Source organism: Vicugna pacos, chromosome 11 (assembly GCF_048564905.1).
Source record: "Vicugna pacos chromosome 11, VicPac4, whole genome shotgun sequence".
Classification (NCBI taxonomy): Eukaryota; Metazoa; Chordata; class Mammalia; order Artiodactyla; family Camelidae; genus Vicugna; species Vicugna pacos.
In genome coordinates this window covers 49592204-49610410 of record NC_132997.1, presented here as the reverse complement: position 1 = coordinate 49610410, position 18207 = coordinate 49592204, and the positions used below count along the sequence as shown (strand labels likewise).

The following is an 18207-nucleotide window of genomic DNA, read 5'->3' as shown; positions in this document are numbered from 1 at the left end:
GAATTACATCTCAGTAGAAAAGAGAAAAAAACAAAACTATTTAAAAAAAAAAAAAACTGTCCTGGCTACCTAATAGGCCTAGGAATGGGGAGAAAAAAAAAAATCACAATGCACTTAATAAATATTAGTATTATATAGGAAAAGGAATAATATGTATTTATACTCAAGTAAAAATTTTTAATGTTTTGATTAAAAAATTTTACAGGTCAAAGAACAATCATAATTTTCCCCACTAATTATTAAGATCACTTTACATAGTCACTTTTAGAGTCCCAAACCATCCTGCAAACTGAGTACTGCCTGTACAGTGTCAGAAAAATCTCATCTGATGCATATTTTGAAGAAGTATAAGATAATGTGATTACCTACCTGTAGTTCCTCTGCTGTGGAAACATCTAGTCCTGTTAGATCTTGTATTCGCATATTAATTCGAGACACTACAGGGTTTTCATAGCCAGACAGCCAGGCACTAAAAACAAGAAAATATTAGCTTTACTGATAAAGTTTCAATCCATGAAGACCAACAGCTGTCATTTAAAAAGCTGTAATACAGGACAATAAGCCTGTATCTATAGACATTTAATTGATTTGCTTGCTTGATGTGATTCTTACTGATATAATTTTTAAAAGATGTTATCTTCTACAGTTAGAGATTGGAAAGGGAAAATCTAGTATTATTAGTTTCTAAGAAAACAGCTTAAATTAATGTAAGAAGGCTATATAGGACTATATACGAGAATTTTTTTAAATTCTGGAAAAACACATACACCAAATTGTAAACAATTGTTCCTTCTAGGTAAGGTATAGGAACAAGTGTTGGTGATGATGTGAAGAAACTGGAATTATCATACATTGCTGGAATATAAAATGGTGCAGCCACTTTGGAAAACATTTTGGCAGTTCCTCAAATTATTAAACAGTTTCCACATGACCCAGCAATTCCACTCCTAGGCATACACTCATGAAAATTAAAACGTATGTTCATACAAAAGCTTGTATAGATATGTTCACGGCAGCATTATTAATAATGGCCAAAAAATGGAAATAATCCAAATGTCCATCAAATAATAAAGAGATACATAAAATGTGATATATCCATACGATGGATATATTGTGCCATGAAAGGAAGGAGTGAAGTACTGACACATGACACAACATGGATGAACCTTGAAACCATTATGTAGAAAGATAAGTCAGACACAAAAGGCCACACACTATGATTCCATTTATATGAAATGCCCAGAACAGGCAAAGCAACAGATACAGAAAGTAAGTAGATTAGTGGTTGCCCGGGAATGACCCCTAATGGGTACAGGATTTCCTTCTGTGGTGATGAAAATGTTTTGGAATTAGATAATGGTAATGGTTGCACAGCTAAAAAGATTTAAAACCACTGAACTGTACACTTCAGAGGGTGAATTTTACGGTAAGTGAACCAGAGCTCAATAAAAAAGCACCCCAAAATTCAACTCTCTCCTTTATATACGCTTTTCCCTAGTCTATCAGACTTTTTCTGCACTTCTCTCATCAAGCTTTGAATCCATGATCCACTATTTCAACAGCATTTCTGCTAAAAGCGTAACTTAGACTGTCTGGCAAAAACAAAATTCTGAATGAGTTTCTTTCCTCCAAGCTTATACCTGTGTCACCAAATCCTACTGGACAAAGTCATGAAATAGGACAGCTGTGTTCCACTAAAAATTCATGAACACTAACTCCAAACGAGCCCTTACTCTTACTCTCTCCTCCACTCTGAACCCCAGCCGACCTCAGACTCCCCCTACACTCAGTGGATAGCCTACCTCCTACTTCATAGCGAGAACAGAAACCATACAATCTATTCCTTATATGTACTTCACTCCAGTTCAAAGCGATTTCTCTCCATTATTTAAGGCCAACCCTCTGCCTTAGATTCTATTGTCTTCTGCCATTTTAGGAACCATAATCAGTGACAGCCCTTCTCTCTCTTACATAATCAACATCCCTTCTCAGTACCTCCTCCCATAGCTTTCAGCTGGGCTTAAGTCTCTCCCATTAAATAAATAAGAATTTTAAATTCTTTCTCTCCAGTTACCAACTTCTTTCTCAAGTCAGCCTTTTCAGACTCCTCATGGCTCAATCCATTCCAACCTAGTTTTAGTCCCTATCATTCCATCAAAACTGTTCTTGCTAACATCACCGATAACCCTACTGTGCTACTAAATCTAATGAGGTTTTCCTTTTCTCACGGTAGCTGCTCTTGCAGTAACATTTCAGTGTTCTCCCTCCTCACTCACGCACCCTCCAGGTATTCCTTTGGTCTCTCTGGTTGTTCCATCGTTGTCTCCCTTTTAGCCTCTTATCACCCTATTCTGCCTTCTCCCAGCACCTCAGCAACACTTCTTCACGAACATGTTTCCTCTAACACTAGTGCGCATGCTCCTCTCTGCCCAGAATGTTCTTTTTTACTCTGCAGACCTAAGCTTTTGGATTATCACTTTAGCCATCTCTTCTTCAGAGAAGCCTTCCTTGACTCCTCCCTGTGCCAGACCAGGTCAAAGCTTTTTTTCAAACAGTAAGAGGAAGAAGGAGGAGGAAGTTTTTAACTAAGCACAACATGAAATTGACATGACATGCTATGAGAACTGAACCAGGATAAATACTGTTATAAACTTTACATTTCTCAAAACAATTTCAGAGGAAGATATATTAGGATTATTCTTAATCTGATGAACTGATTTCAGTAAACTCATTTTTAATAGTATAAAACAATATATTTTCTCAGACTGTACTAAGAAATTGTCAGAAAGCAACTATCTAATCTATAGTGATAATGGTCGACAGGATTAGGACTGTTTCATGAAACATTAAGAACTTCATCTTGGCTGTTACATCAATGTACCTTTTTCACTGGCAAAGCAAATGTTTGCTGTGAGTACCACAACAATTAGTGAGTTTCTTCTTAAGTAACATACATTCTATTCAAGACTGAAATGAGTTTTTGGGTTTTTTTCTATTTTGTCCTATTTTGGAGCACAAGCAAAAATCTGTCTTTTCTATGTAGTTAGGCAAATGCAGCTGTTGTGGTCTAAATTTTATTCCCTCACAATTAAATAGGGTCAATTAATTATTAGGAGTAAGCCTTTAAGACATTTCCAGTTTTTTAGAACAGCAAGGCTTCTGAATAACTTCTCAAAACTTGATTTCCATTTTGGTATATGACCTGATACATAACACATTTGCTCTAACAACTATACTTTGCCCTCAATAATGTGTTGTGGTTTCACACAATTTTTACATATAATAGATTTATAAATGAGTTTCCATTTCACTGAGCTTTTTTTCACTCATGTACCTCTGGAAGGTAATCTGAACACACACATATTTGCATACATATGTGCGTGTATATTACTTTCACCATAAAATAAAGTTAGACTACAAAGACAACTATGAAGAACATTTTGTCTTAGAAATCCTTTTCGGGGTGGAGGAGGGCAAGTACAATTTGCTGAAGAATGTGATGAAGCTATATCTTTTCATCATCTATTAATCCTACATCATCATGACTTACCACCATAGCTACATGCATGTCCACTTCCTCAGCAGCACTAGCCTGGAGAGTAATGTTTGTCAGGAATAGGATGTTGCCAACTAGCACTCAGTGCTGTTTACAGTCATTCAGTAACTCATTCTCTACTTTGGACCCAATCTTGATATCAAAGTAACATCAACAAGCTCAAGAATATCTTCCTCACTACAGAGCTACAGTAATCAAAACAGTATGGTATTCGTACAAACACAGACGTATGGATCAATGGAACAGAATAGAGCCCAGAAATGAACCCACAAACTTTTGGTCAATTAATCTTTGACAAAGGAGGCAAGAGCATACAATGGAATAAAGACAGTATCTTCAGCAAATGGTACTGGGAAAACCGGACAGCAGCATATAAATCAGCGAAGTTAGAATACTCCCTCGCACCATACACAAAAATAAACTCAAAATGGATCAAAGACTTAAACATAAGACAAAACATAATAAAACTCCTAGAAGGAAACATAGGCAAAACATTATCTCACATACATCTCAGCAATGTTCTCCTTGGGCAGTCTACCCAAGCAATAGAAATAAAAGCAAAAATAAACAAACGGGACCTAATTAAACTTAGAAGCTTTTGCACAGCAAAGGAAACCACAAGCAAAACAAAACCACCTACAGATTGAGAGAAAATATCTGCAAAAGATGAAACTGACAAGGGCTTGACTTCCAGACTATAGAAACAGCTCATACAATTTAATAAGAAAACAACAACAACCCAATCCAAAAATGGGCAGAAGACCTAAACAAGCAATTCTCCAAGGAAGACATACAAATGACCAATGGGCCCATGAAAAAATGCTCAGTATCACTAATTATCAGAGAAATGCAAATCAAAACTACAATGAGGTATCACCTCACACCAGTCAGAATGGCCATCATTCAAAAATCCAGAAATGATAAATGCTGGAGAGGGTGTGGAGAAAAGGGAACCCTCCTACACTGTTGGTTGCAGTTTGGTGCAGCCATTGTGGAAGACAGTATGTAGAATCCTCAAAAGACTAAAAATAGACTTACCATATGACCCAGCAATTCCACTCCTGGACATATATCCAGAGGGAATCCTAATTCAAAAAGACACCTGCATCCCAATGTTCATAGCAGCACTATTTACAATACCAAGACATGGAAACAACCTCAATGTCCATCAACAGATGTCTGGATAAAGAAGAAGTGGTATATTTATACAATGGAATACTACTCGGCCATAAAAATGATAAAATAATGCCATTTGCAGCAACATGGAAGGCCCTGGAGAATGTCATTCTAAGTGAGGTAAGCCAGAAAGAGAAAGAAAAATACCATATGAGATCACTCATATGTGGAATCTTAAAAGAAACAAACAATAGAACTTACATATAAAACAGAAACAGACTCACAGACATAGAATACAGACTTGTGGTTGCCAGGGGAGGGAGGGAGGTGGGAAGGGATAAACTAGGAGTTCGAGATTTGCAGATAGATTGGTATATATAAAAATAGACAAACAAGTTTATACTGTATAGCACAGGGAAATATATTCAATATCTTGTAGAAGCTCATGGTGAAGAAGAATATGAAAATGAATATATATATATACGTATATGACTGAAGAATTGCACTGTACACCAGAAATTGACAGAACACTGTAAATTGACTATACCTCAAAAAAATAAATAAAGCAAATAATTGAAAGTTAAAAATAAAATCTTCCTCCGTACACTATCCAAGTAACAGTTTCTGTGCCTCCACAATCCCTGAAGAATATACACCTTGACTGCAGCTTCTCCATTTCCTAATGCTGGAACCACGGCTTCAAAGAATGGTGCCCTCTCTGTAGCCCTGAAGCTGCTTCAGTACCGTGGTCTTTCAGTCCAGAGGCACCTGCCAGCACACACTACCTACCACAGCATGGATCATCTAGTATGGGCTATCCACCCCATTTCCCAGATGCTGCAGGGATCAGAACACCCCATCACCATGGGAATCCTCTTCAGCTTGTTTCCTCAAAAGACAGAGGTCCTGCTGGAATTCCCCTTCCTTCCAAGAGGGAAGAATTATCTTTAAGATACTCTTAACGTTTTCTTTGATGTAAAAAACACAAAATGTTCTTCACAAAAGTAATCAAGCTTCTGGTACCTTTAGTATCTAACAGGATCACAGTGACTTTGGTGGGCACCTGCTGGATGTTACAATGAGAAGACCCCTGGTTGGGAGGGTGGCAGCTGTGCCCTCAGAATCATGCTGAAATTCTCATAGTCCTCCATTAATCTCAGAGTTGCCTGCAACTTGAAGCACGTCATGGAGAGGCTACCTCCATGCACATGAAAGTGGAGAAGGCAACTTCCCCCAATACATTTTTATAGTTCTATATTCCCTTTCTTTATAGCATTTATCATAGTAATTGTACATTAACTTGTTATTTGATTAAGGTAAGACATCTTCATTCAACTACTAGTTCTTAATACATATAAATTCTACCTGGTTTTGCTCACCACTGTATCTGTGGAACATATTACAGTCCCCTGGCACAGAGTAGATGCTCAATAGATACTTGCTGAATGAATGAATCCTAAAGATGTCTTAGAACTAATCCAGGATGTATACTATTTTACCATAAGTATTTGTCAGATGATCTCATGCAAATTTATAGACTGGCTGAGTAGAATTCACCAATGTAGCAGAAATAGGAAGGATCCACGAATTTTACTGTTATAAAGGATGTAGTAGATAAATATACTAAGAACTTATTTCTCCCAATTCTGACCAAGTTCCTGGTAGAGCTAATCTAGTCTGCCAATGTACCTATCTTTGACAATTTGATAGATTTTTGACCTTTAAAAGCAACCAACTAATGACTTGATTTTTATAGATAATTATAACACAAGATTGACAACTGTTCTAATAAAATTTCAGACTAAATACATCTTGATAAAACAACTATTCCTATTTCATCCTGGAACCTATCAGAGGGAACCTGTCTTCTGGTGTCTTCAACTTCCTTCCCTGCTACCACCAATTCTGAAGCATCTATTCCTATCCTTTCCTCTCATACTTTGGTAGAAGCATTGTCCTTCAGTCTTACAGAGGCTGCAGCTTCAATCTATGCTTTTGAAGACAGTAACTGTTGGAGTAAGGCCTATGGAAAGGCTGTCTCCCTTTTTATCTTTACCCTTTTCCTTGCTTACTCTTCAGCCTGAAGTCTCCTGTTATCGAGAACACCTTCACTTCTGCCATCCTAGCAAATTATCATTCCAATCTTTCATTTTATACTTTTAAAATTATAAAACCAAGAAATGCTTTTTATATTCAACAAATGGTTCTGGGTTACCATATGCAAAAGAAACAAGATAGGCCCCTACCTCACACCATATTAAAAAAAATAACTCAAAAGGGATTAAAGACCTAATATAGGAGCTAGAATTACAAATTTCTTAGAAAAAACCACAGGCATATATCTTTGTGACCTTAGATTAGAGAGTGGTTTAGCTATGACCTCAAAAGCACAGGCAACAACAACAAAAGTAAACTGGACAACATCAAGATAAACTTTTTGACATGAATTTTAAAGCAGTGTCATTCATAACAGCCACAAAGTAAAAACAACCCACATATCTATCAATAGATAAGACAGATAACATGTGGAATATCCATACAAAAGAATATTTTTCAGCCATACCTTGAAAACATGCTAAGTGAAAGAAGCCAAATACTAAAGGTCACATATTATATGATTTCATTCAAACAAAATATCCAGAATAGGCAAATCCATAAAGACAGAAAGTAGATAAGCCATCATTTAGGGCTGCTGTGGCAGGGAGGGGATTAAGGATTGGGAGGTTATGGCTAAGGAGTGTAGACTTTCTCTTTGGGGTAATGAAAACATTCTAAAATTAATTGTGGTAATGGATACACAACTCTCTGAAATCCTGAAAGCTACTGAACTGTACATTTTAAATGGGCGAATTGTGTGGTATATCTCAATAAAGCTGTTTTAAAAAGAAATACTTATAAAAACAAACAGTACAAAAGTATATGAAGTCCTTTTCCTAGCCACGCTCCTCACAGATAAACACTATTTAACAAATAGTATATATCCTCTCAGCATTTCCCCGTGTATAAACATACTGACAATTAAATAAAACAAAAAGGAAGCCACCCACCCTTCAATCTTCTACCTCAATATACACGTACACTTTTTTTCCCTTGAAAGTACTTCTGACATCTTCCCAAATCAAAACACATAGCACTACCTCATTAAAAAAAATTACTGTGGTAAAAGATACACAATGTGAAATTATCCATTTTATCCATTTTCTAAAAAAACATGGTAAAATATACATAACAATTTATCATTTTAACCATTTTTAAGTGTACAATTCACTGGTGTTAAGTACCTTCACAAAGTTGCACAACCATCACCACTATCCGTTTCCAAAACTTTTTCATCATCTCAGACTTAAGTTCTGTACCCATTAAACAATAATTTGCCATTTCCCTCTCCTCCTAGCCCCTGGTAACCTCTAATCCACTTCTTGTCTGAATGATTTGCCTATTCTAGGTAACTATAAGCAGAATCATACAATATTTATCCTTCTGTGCCTGGCTTATTTTCACTTAGTATAATGTCATCAAGGTTAATCCATGTTATAGCATGTATTAGAATTTCATTCCTTTTTAAGGTTGAATGATAGTCCTCTCCAAAACACAGGAAGATTCTCCTAAGCTGGAGAACTCCATATGTTTAAAATATTTTATTCATCTAGATCCCATTCTTAAAGCATTACTGCTAATCTGTCTTCAGCAACATTTTTGTAGGCCTATCAGGTAATCTAAGAAATCAGCTCTGAATTGTTTTAACATTGCTAAAAATTCAGTAGAGACAATGATACTGCAATATATGTTAATTATTTTTTAGGATCTGGATGTCTTATTCCTGCATTAAATTAAATCATCAGAAATCAAGGTTCTTTCTTCTAGTACTCAGTGCTTTAACTAAGTTAGAATGTATAGTTATACAGCATTTACTGTAATAGTAAAAACAATTTTGAAGAACATTCATTTTTTGTACAATTAAAACTGAAAATGTCAACTAAGTTATACAGGTTTCCACAAAACACAATTAGTGCCAGGAGAAAAAAAATTCTTTCTCCAGATAATTTTATGTGTCCCTTTTTTCCATTAATAACTAAATACCCAAAATATCTTCCTTTTGATCTTAATGACAGGAACCTGAGATCTAAGTTGTATGTGTAGAATAACACTTCAGTATTTTTTCCTTTCTATTGAGTTTCTGCTATTAAAAAAAATTCACTATTCTTTTAGTATATGATTTTAAAAATATTACTGGAATGCTTTATTTGTGTAAGGAGCAACATTCTCACCCTGCATGACTATTTCTAATACTAAGGCAGGCATATGCAAGTAACAGACAATACCATTTTGGAGGTTTTGGAGACTGTTGCAAACCTCCAAAGGAAAATCTAAATGACATAATTTGAATACTACCACTACCTTCTTCTAATCCAACATATGTAAAAATAAACAATTTACAATTAGTTAACATAAAACCACCATGTGATTTTTTTAAAAGGTAAAAGATAATTCAGGTCCCCAAAAGCCAGTTATAGAAAGCAAAACTTTCAATAATTCTCTAAGTGCTTGATAGTTAACAAAGAAATGCTAATCATCTAGACGGGAAATTTAACCAGTCCCTTGGTTCTTAGTGGGACAATTATGCAATGACACTATAGATCTATCCAGTTTGTTACCTCATATATATATATATATGTATAACTGCATCCCTTTGCTGTACACCTGAAACTAACACAACATTGTAAATCAACTATACTTCAATTAAAAAAAACAGAAAAAGTTATGCCAAATGTAAAAAGTACCTGAAATCATTCAAAGCTATCTGTACTGGCCTTTATATTGTAAAAATATTAATATGCTTTTTAGACTGTATTTGCTCCTTTAACATGGGGTAAATTAAATCTTCAGCATAAAAAATATATATTGTAGAAGTCTGTACTTCAAAGTAAAAAAATGAAAACTACTTCCAAGACTAGCCCACCAGAAGCAAAGCAGCTTTTCCCACCACACTAAATAGACTGTTTATATCTCATTATGTATATTACTTTAAATGGACTTATGAGCTCATATAACTAAACTGTTTCAGAGTTCATAACCAAATGTTTACCATTCAAAAACTAAAATTCCACTTCTCTGATCTAGCCAAAATTATTGGCTTCTCCATTAACAATCCAGAGTAAATTTTTAGTTTCTCTCTTTTTTTTTAAATATTGGAAAAGACAAAGATGATCTGCTAGAAGTTCACAGATAGTCAATAAAGTAAATAAAAACTTCATTTTTTTAAACAGTGATGGATTTCCACACATACTTGCTAAAAGAAAATTCTATTTGCTAAAATACTGGAACATATTTTTACTTCCACAGATGATGATGCAATCACTTGGAAATTTCTCAAAATACAGATACTTGAAATTCCCTTCTGACCCTTTCAAAATACAGATATTTCCAGAGTAGAAGGGATCACATTAGCTGATATCATTACACATAAATTCTTTCTACTATTTTACATTTGAGATGCCTTTTTTAGAGGTATCATATGAAAGGAAACATAAAACTTTTATTTCACTTGTAGAAATCTTAAAACTTCAGATTTATACTGATGGGCAGAAAATGCCTTGACAAAGCTATTAAATTTCCAAAACAGTAAAAACTTATTTGTTAAAATATGAAATGTATTGTATATTTTTATGGAACAAATTCCTTCTTTAAAAAATCTCTCTCTCAACATATATATTTTATTTTTAAAAGAGTTGGTGAACAACTTTTCTTAAGAGCAAAGATGAAAATCACTGTGCTATGAAATTCCTTTCTTACTAGGTTGTTTTGAAAACACACACACACACTACATACTTTGCCAAGACTGAGTGAATTTATTCTGGTGTTAGTCTTCTAATGCTACTGGCTAAATGCCTTCTGCTGTTCTATGTAAGTATGGTTGTGCCTTTCTCAAAAATCCAATAAAATTGCTTCTCGGAGCTATAAAATTACAATACTTAAAAAATAAGTTCAAAATATTTAGAAATACTTAGTTCTTACGGAAAAAAATGGTTGTAGATCACCTTTCCAAGAGTAATTTATTTTGTTGGTAAGAGCCCACTGATTCTGTGGGCTGAATATTTCGTCAAAAGGTCCACTGTATATATAGAAAACTTCCAAAAATGACTTCCAAAATACTAAGTTCATGAAATTTTATTTTATATGCTCTCTAAAAGCATCCAAATCTGGAGAATTTAGATACTTACAAGCTTTATGACAGTAAAAATGCCTAAAACCATGAAATAATCACATATATATAATGGATTAAGTTATTTTTAAAAAATAGGTAAGGGGTTCATTTTTAAGACACAAAGTTCTGTAATAAAATGGAAAATGAGCTTACTTAACTTAAAATGAGGGTTAACTGTAATGCACAAAAGCATTGTACACCATAGCTCAACATGTCTACATGTCTATCCCAATTAGTTACTGCAAATCCTTGCCATCTATTAGTGTTGCTGAAATCAAAATCTTATTTTGGGAATAAAAAAATTGTTTTTTAATCTTATTTTGGGAAATTTAATTTTTATCATGTTTTCTAACTGGGGCAAGCGGTCAGGTAGTGGTATAAGGCAAACAGGAAACCAGGATATGTGTGTGGGGGATATTGACAGTTAATACATCAAGGACATAAAGCTTTGCCCCAAAAGAGTAATTAAGGAAACGAACCAATGCATTCCATCTAGGCTTTACAGTACCTTTGCTATGACTTGCAGGAGTAGTATTTTTTGAGGGCCTCCTGGAATAGTTGTTAAAACCTATTTACTCCTTTGCAATATTTTTAGTTGACAACTGAAATTTTCCATCCTAAGAATTTCAAAGGATTTAATTCTGACATACAGAAAATAGTGGTAATTTCTGAAAAATGATTATTTGTTTTATGTATCCAGTGGAATCTAAATACCATAATGATTTGATGCTCACCATCCTCCACTTTAAAAAATACATGAGTAAAGCATTTTTTAAATACTTGGAAATTTTATGTCATTCTTTTCTTTTTTTTCTTGAACTTGCCTTTTCATTCCATTCTTAACTTAGAACAGTGGTTCTCAACAGTGGTGGAGAGTTTGAGTCCCCAGGGATGGGAATTTTGCCTACCAGGGGAAAGCTGGCAATGGCTAAGGACATTTTTGAATGTCACAACTAGGATGAAGGGTGCTACTGGCATCCAGTGGGCACTAGCGATGTTCCTAAACATACAAGACTCAGGTCAGCCAACCAACAACAATCTGATCCAAAATGTCAATAGTGTTGAGGATAAAAGCCCTGCCCTAGAGTGATATATTTCCATGCCTAGAAATCTTTTATTAGTCACATTATACTTCTCTACAACAAAATATTTATGTAAACTGATAGAAATATAAAGTCCCTATAACATAAAGGCCTAAGTGTTAAAAATAACGTCTCCTAGAATGATTTACTACAATTATTATTAGTACATGTTAATCTAAATAACACAATTAAACAATCACTATCAAAAATAAAAAGTAAAACTATGTTAAAATGTTCCTAATGAGATGGATGAAGCTTATTTTATTAATTTCAATCAGGTATTGTATCTGTTAATATTACTTAGTGCTACAATGAGACCAAATTTGGCTCAAGTTTTTTTTTTCCTCAATGATATTTCTGTATTCATTTTTATGAGAGCTGACAAAGGAGTTCTGTTGGAATAACGTCACTCTGTGAGCTCCTCTAAGTTATATACATAAGTTATACAGTGACTTTTCATTAAAAATTATTTCAGCAATCTATCACACAATAATTTAAGTAGATTCTCTTAAATATTGTTAAAAGCGAAGAATCTGAAACCAACTGACTTGCAGAGGATCGGTTAGGTAATCCTTCAAGGCATTCATTTTCTCACCACCTATAGATGAGTGATCCAGAGATTCTTATTAAACCCCTGCTTTACTACACAGGCCAAATTAGGTTTTGTTCTATGAAGGGTCTTAGGGAACTTCCCTTATTTTTAGTATGAGAACTAGTAAGTTACTCTGGAAAATCTCTATTAACTGCCCCATAACCATGTCTGTTTATTAGTCCATCATAAAAAGTCAGGCACGGTTGTCATCAAATACCTATGCCTAACAGCCTGGGTCTTAGAAACCATATGATGAGTTTTATGAAAATCAGATTCTCAAGAAAGAAAATGGTCCAAATATGACTAAAAATTCTTCCCATTACTCCCTTACCTCTTAGATACTCTGTACTGTGCTGTGGTCAATTTTCCAGTCTCAGGGTCATGTACTGTAGCTCGGCTCAGCTACAAAAAAAAGAGAAAGGACAAGGACTTACTCACGTAGCAGGCAATTTTGAGCTTTTGTTTTGTTTTGCCAAGCCACAGGTGATTGGAAGGGTTCAGATTGGATGGTAGGTAATGGTTTCAAATCAGCAAAAACATTTAGAAAGGTGGCAAATATGAAAAGCCACTTCCAAATCAAGAGAAAATGGGTTGACAGATTTTTGTTGTAGGTTTATTGTCCTTTCACTTTTTTTAAAAAAATCATTTGAAGCTGTATGTAAATGATTTATAGCACTGGGTTTCACAGGCGCTTTCTCAGAAGTAGAAGTTTAATGTTCTTCAAGTTATTTGACAAAAGAATAATGAGTAGACTCTTTAAATTCATTTTTTTTTAAACTCTCACCAAGCTAAAACTGTTGTTAAGTCTCTCTGGTGAAGTAAAAGGCAACTAAGCTCGTAAGTAATAGCATTTGGAAGACTGAGATCAGAAGTCTAACTCTGTTCTTTCCCTTGCCAACTTTTAAGTCAGCAAGCTTTTAAAAATAAAAACTCCAACAGGAGGAATACAGATTACTCCAAAATGACAATGTTATTTTACAAGATGCATGAACAAATGCCAATACAATTACCATGAAGAATGATGTGAATTCACTGCAGCATTTATGAATGTCAGAGAATTACATAAACAAAGACTATTCCCAGATGAATCCAGGCTGCTGCTTTTTCTTTTTTTCGCTCTTTGGCAAGAAAAAGGAAAAAGAAAACATACAAGTATAAAGCCATTTCCTGGATATTTGATCTATGACTTGAAGGGAGATGCAAAGCATATTAATTCCCTAAAAATAACAGGCCAATTAAATATTAAAAACAGAACTTCTAGTTAAAGGGAAAGACCTGTGAAACACAAAGCAGTTTATCCATGCGTAAAAATAGGTGGTGACTTGACTGGAGACTGAAAATGACCTACTTCCCTTAAGTGAATAATTCCTGTAGGATGTACAAAACACTCATTAGAAGGCAAAATATGCAGCATACACATCTCTTACCTTTTGCTAATTCTGTAATGTACCGTCTCCAAGTCTCCTGTTATTGGATTTGAAATGGTGGCTCGCCTCAGCTGTGAAGCCAACCATCAAAATAGTTGCATTACAAAACAAAAAAAAAAATGAACCACATTTATCCAACCAGTCAGAACTGTGGGATTTTTACAAAGGAGGCTGAAAAGAGAAAATAATTCCACAGACTTCCAGTCACCTGGGTTAAGCCTTGAAAGCCAGCTGTTTGTTTTTTTTTTTAATTTTTATATTTTTTTAAAGTATTTTTAAAATTTTGTTTTTGTTTTGCATGAATGGAGAATACAAAACAAAAAAGACTGGAAATTAAATTTCTTTCAAAAGCTACAGGATGAGAAGTAAAGGAAAGAAATTTCTAAAATTTGAAGTCTAATTCATAAGTTATGAAAATGGCTATCTGCAGTTAATGCAGTTGATTTTAATTTTTTTCACTGATAGCAATGTTTGCAAAGATAATGTTGTCCAAAACTTGTTTCAAGGTCAATCTCTTCTTCCTTCAAGATATTTGTTCATATATTTCACATAAATAGTGAAATAATCTTGGACTGAGCACAAAGGCAGATGAAACAAACTCATAAATGTTAAAAAAAAAAAAAAACAGAAAGAGATGACAGCCAAGATAATGATTTTAAACTTTTTTCTACAAATGGAAGACGAGTTGAAGATTAACCAAAGAGTATGGAATTTTTATTGCCATTGAATTTCTTGATCCAAAAAATCCAACTGAGGCATCCCCTCCGCAGACTGGGGCCTCTGAACCTAGAAATGAATTCTTTCTTTTTTTTAAAAGAACAAAATGAATTCTTCATAAATATTCTCCCAAGGTATTTTGGTTTACTGGTTTACTGACCACAAATAATGGACTAAAATAGGAAACCAAAAGAGAACGGCAGAATATGATGTGATTATAAGTAGCATTCTGGTTGAGAGATTTGTAAGAACTCCTTTGGACAACACCCAAACATATTAGACCAGTCTTTTCCATTCAAAATGTAATCTTTAGTAAAAACAACAACAACAACAACAACAGAAAGTACTCATTTTGAAAAGTAGTAAAACTTAACAACAACAACAAAAATTCTGACTTCAAGTTCATTTTGCAGTACAGATATCCAGATAACTCAACTTTTATGATACACTAAGGATCAGCAAACTTGATTCATGGACCAAATTCAGCCAGCTATTTGCTTTTAGACATCAAGTTTTACTGGAATACAGTCACACATTTATCTATTTTCTGTGGCTGCCTTTTGTACTACAACAGCAGAGGTGAGTGGTTATGACAGACTGTACAGCCTGCAAAGCCTGAAAAATATTTACTGTCCGGGTCTTTACAGTAAAATCTGCCAACTCCCGTATAATAAGACAGCAAAAATATTACTAGGGTTTACTTAATCTCTTTATGAAAATGATGGCAGTGTGTATTTTACTATCAATAAGACCAGACAGATTTTAAGAACAAGCCGATGGGAAAAAAGGCAAGAACATAAAGGGCAGTCTTTCATACATTCTCACAAAAGAAGAATTTCTATGTTAAACACTAAGTTTATAGGATTGTGTTTACAATAAATTGTTTATCTTATTAAGATAAATGATGTGGGTTAAAGTCAGAAACCCTAGATGTCATTATTTCAAATTAGCATGATTTTGTGCCCAATTGTATCTTTCTAGTAATAATGTGTCTAAACGGTAATAAAAAATACTTCAAGAATTCCTTCAGATAAAACTACAGAAGATATGAAAAAGCTGGTTTCTGAGATTAAAGGGCTCCAAAGTACACAAAAAAGTTATTCAGGAAGTAGCTGAAACACAAATTTGTTAAGTGTGAATAAAAACCTCATCTATGATTTTCACAATTAAGTGCTTATAAAGCCCAGTTGCAAGGTATGTTGTTTGTGCTGATAACAGAGAACAACTGGTATAAATTGGGCTTAGTTAATAATTCCATTAGCTCACGACAACATCTAAAACTATCTGTGGGGTTATTGCCGTATCGATTATCATTTTTATAATCTTGCAAAGGAAAAACTGAAACATTGGTTAGGTAAACTGAGGAGAGAAAAGACGACAAAAAATTACTTACCCTTGGTTTTGCTAGATCTTTAACAATTTCAATTTCTGCATCAGAAATAATATCATGGAAGCGGATAATACGAGGCTTGTCCCACTCGTCCTCCTGTTTGGCTGGAGCCAGAATAAATTTAGGATTCCGATTTCCATCGTGGTAGCGGCAGAAGAGTTTCTTTTGTCTCCGAGGAGTCTGAACATAAAGAATGATAAATATATTAGAGTAGTAATATTTTTTATTATTTATTATCTGCTTGTTCCTATGCAGATAAGAAACAATAATTATGCTGGTGTACACAGAGTATCTGAGGAAGAATACATAGAAGAAAGAGTACTCTACAAATACTCTGCATCAAACAGGACCTTCAGGATTTAAAAAGTTTTATTAATGATTATTTTCTAGAAGCAATGGTAGGCCTTAATTTTTTTTTTTAAAAGATGGAGAGTTTCTCTTTAACCCTTTTCTCACCAAAATAAGGTTCAGACATAATATGAGAGAAATAATAAAACATTTATGGAAACACGAAATGAATGACCAGCACTGCTTCAAACTTCACAAAGTACCTGGGAAATATCCAGAAAGATGAAGTTTCTAAAAGGAAAAACAAAATCCTAACATGTTTTCCCTAATACCTCCCAATTCAAAAAAAAAAAATTAAAGGATTTTTCTTTAAAGTAAAGATGAAAATGGGTGGCTCTGAAAAAGAGAAAATAAGTTATTAAAGAAAACAGGTGCTTTTATTAGCAGGTATTAAAGAGTAGTCAACAAAACAAATACATATTCCTTTCAATTATCTATGTATTATATTAACTAAGTAAGTTATTCCATTGCTGATTCTTCTCTTGATTAAATAAGCATGTCATATATGAAGTAGGAATAATATTAGTTTTGGTTTTAATTATACAAAAACAAATAATGATTGATGTTTACGCTTATATCTTCTTTACCTAGAATCAAATCCAAGGTGTTATATCACATAAATCTCTTATATGATGATGAGATGAATTTAACTATTCTGAGAAAAAGGATGTCCTTTGATCTTAGGCAGGGTTGACATGTGTATGTCACATCAACAAACTGGCAAATTAACAGACTTCTGTTTTATACCAATAGTTCTATTTTGCTCTCTTTAAGAGTTTTTAAGGGCAATAAAAAAATATGTGCTTACTGTTGGAAATTTGACCACTGACTAGCTATTTGATAGTATTATAGAACTACTGTGAATACTGTGATACTGGAGATACTGTGATAACGGTACTGTGCTTATTTCTGAAGAGTCCTTATCTTTAAAAGATACACAGTAAAATATTTAGATGTGAAATTTAAAAAAAAATGTTTAGTTGAGTCAAATTTATATTTACTCATTAGCTCCCAAAGCAAAAGTAACCAGTTCTGGGAATCCATGAACTTATCAAAAGAGTCAACATAGATATGATCTACTTGTTCACCTTATTAGAGGTTAGGTTTTCAACATAAGTCATCAAATATCAAGCAGTCATCAATATCAAAACATACTACCCAGCTTGAGTTTATCAGCAGTAGAGAAAAAGTTAAGCGCTATTCAAATGTTTTCACTTACAAGTACCTACTTCAAAAATTCACTAACCCCTTCTACGTATGCCTGCATTCAGCTGAACACTAGTACCACACGATATTCCTTTAAAAAGGGTTCCATGATCAATTAACGTTAGAAAATAAAGTATATCATATCCATAATGCACAGAATCATAAAAAGGCTCTGAAAAGTCCTGAGGCTGAACAAAAAACCTATGTTCCCCAGACTTGAACTTGTTTATTTTTGGCCAATACTCTGTTAGAATCCTGAAGCACTGGTACTCCAAGTATAAATACATAAATACAGACATATAGTAAACAAAGGGATATTTATAGACACATTTTAGTATTTTAAAGACTATTAAAGCCAAAAATATGTTGAAAGTAGTTTGGCATTTTCAACATTTCTTAAACGGACAAACACCTCCCTCAGCAAAGTTGACTGGGAGCAAAACCACAAGAGATTATTGTGTAGATAAATTCATAGCTTCATAGGATGGGTTACAATGGTGTATTATTTCTATTTAAAACTGCTGAAATCTCTTTTGCATTAAGATGTAAGAAAAAATTTTATCACTTC

General features: G+C 34.0%; 1 protein-coding gene and 1 pseudogene across 2 annotated transcripts in view; both read right to left on the bottom strand.

Moving 5' to 3' along the window:
- P4HA1 (prolyl 4-hydroxylase subunit alpha 1) overlaps positions 1 to 18207 on the bottom strand; it is a 67844-nt gene that overhangs the window by 12430 nt on the left and 37207 nt on the right. Inside the window, exons 8-10 of one of the 2 annotated variants that reach the window (XM_006218975.4) lie at positions 16089 to 16265; positions 12883 to 12953; positions 370 to 469 (exon numbers count right to left, since the gene is read on the bottom strand). In XM_006218975.4, the coding sequence (XP_006219037.1) occupies positions 370 to 469; positions 12883 to 12953; positions 16089 to 16265 (348 nt within the window). Of the gene's footprint in view, positions 1 to 369; positions 470 to 12882; positions 12954 to 13978; positions 14050 to 16088; positions 16266 to 18207 lie in introns of both variants that reach the window. The other variant, XM_006218974.4, reaches the window with a different exon arrangement.
- On the bottom strand, positions 3427 to 5476 carry LOC140699522 (enolase-phosphatase E1 pseudogene; annotated as a pseudogene).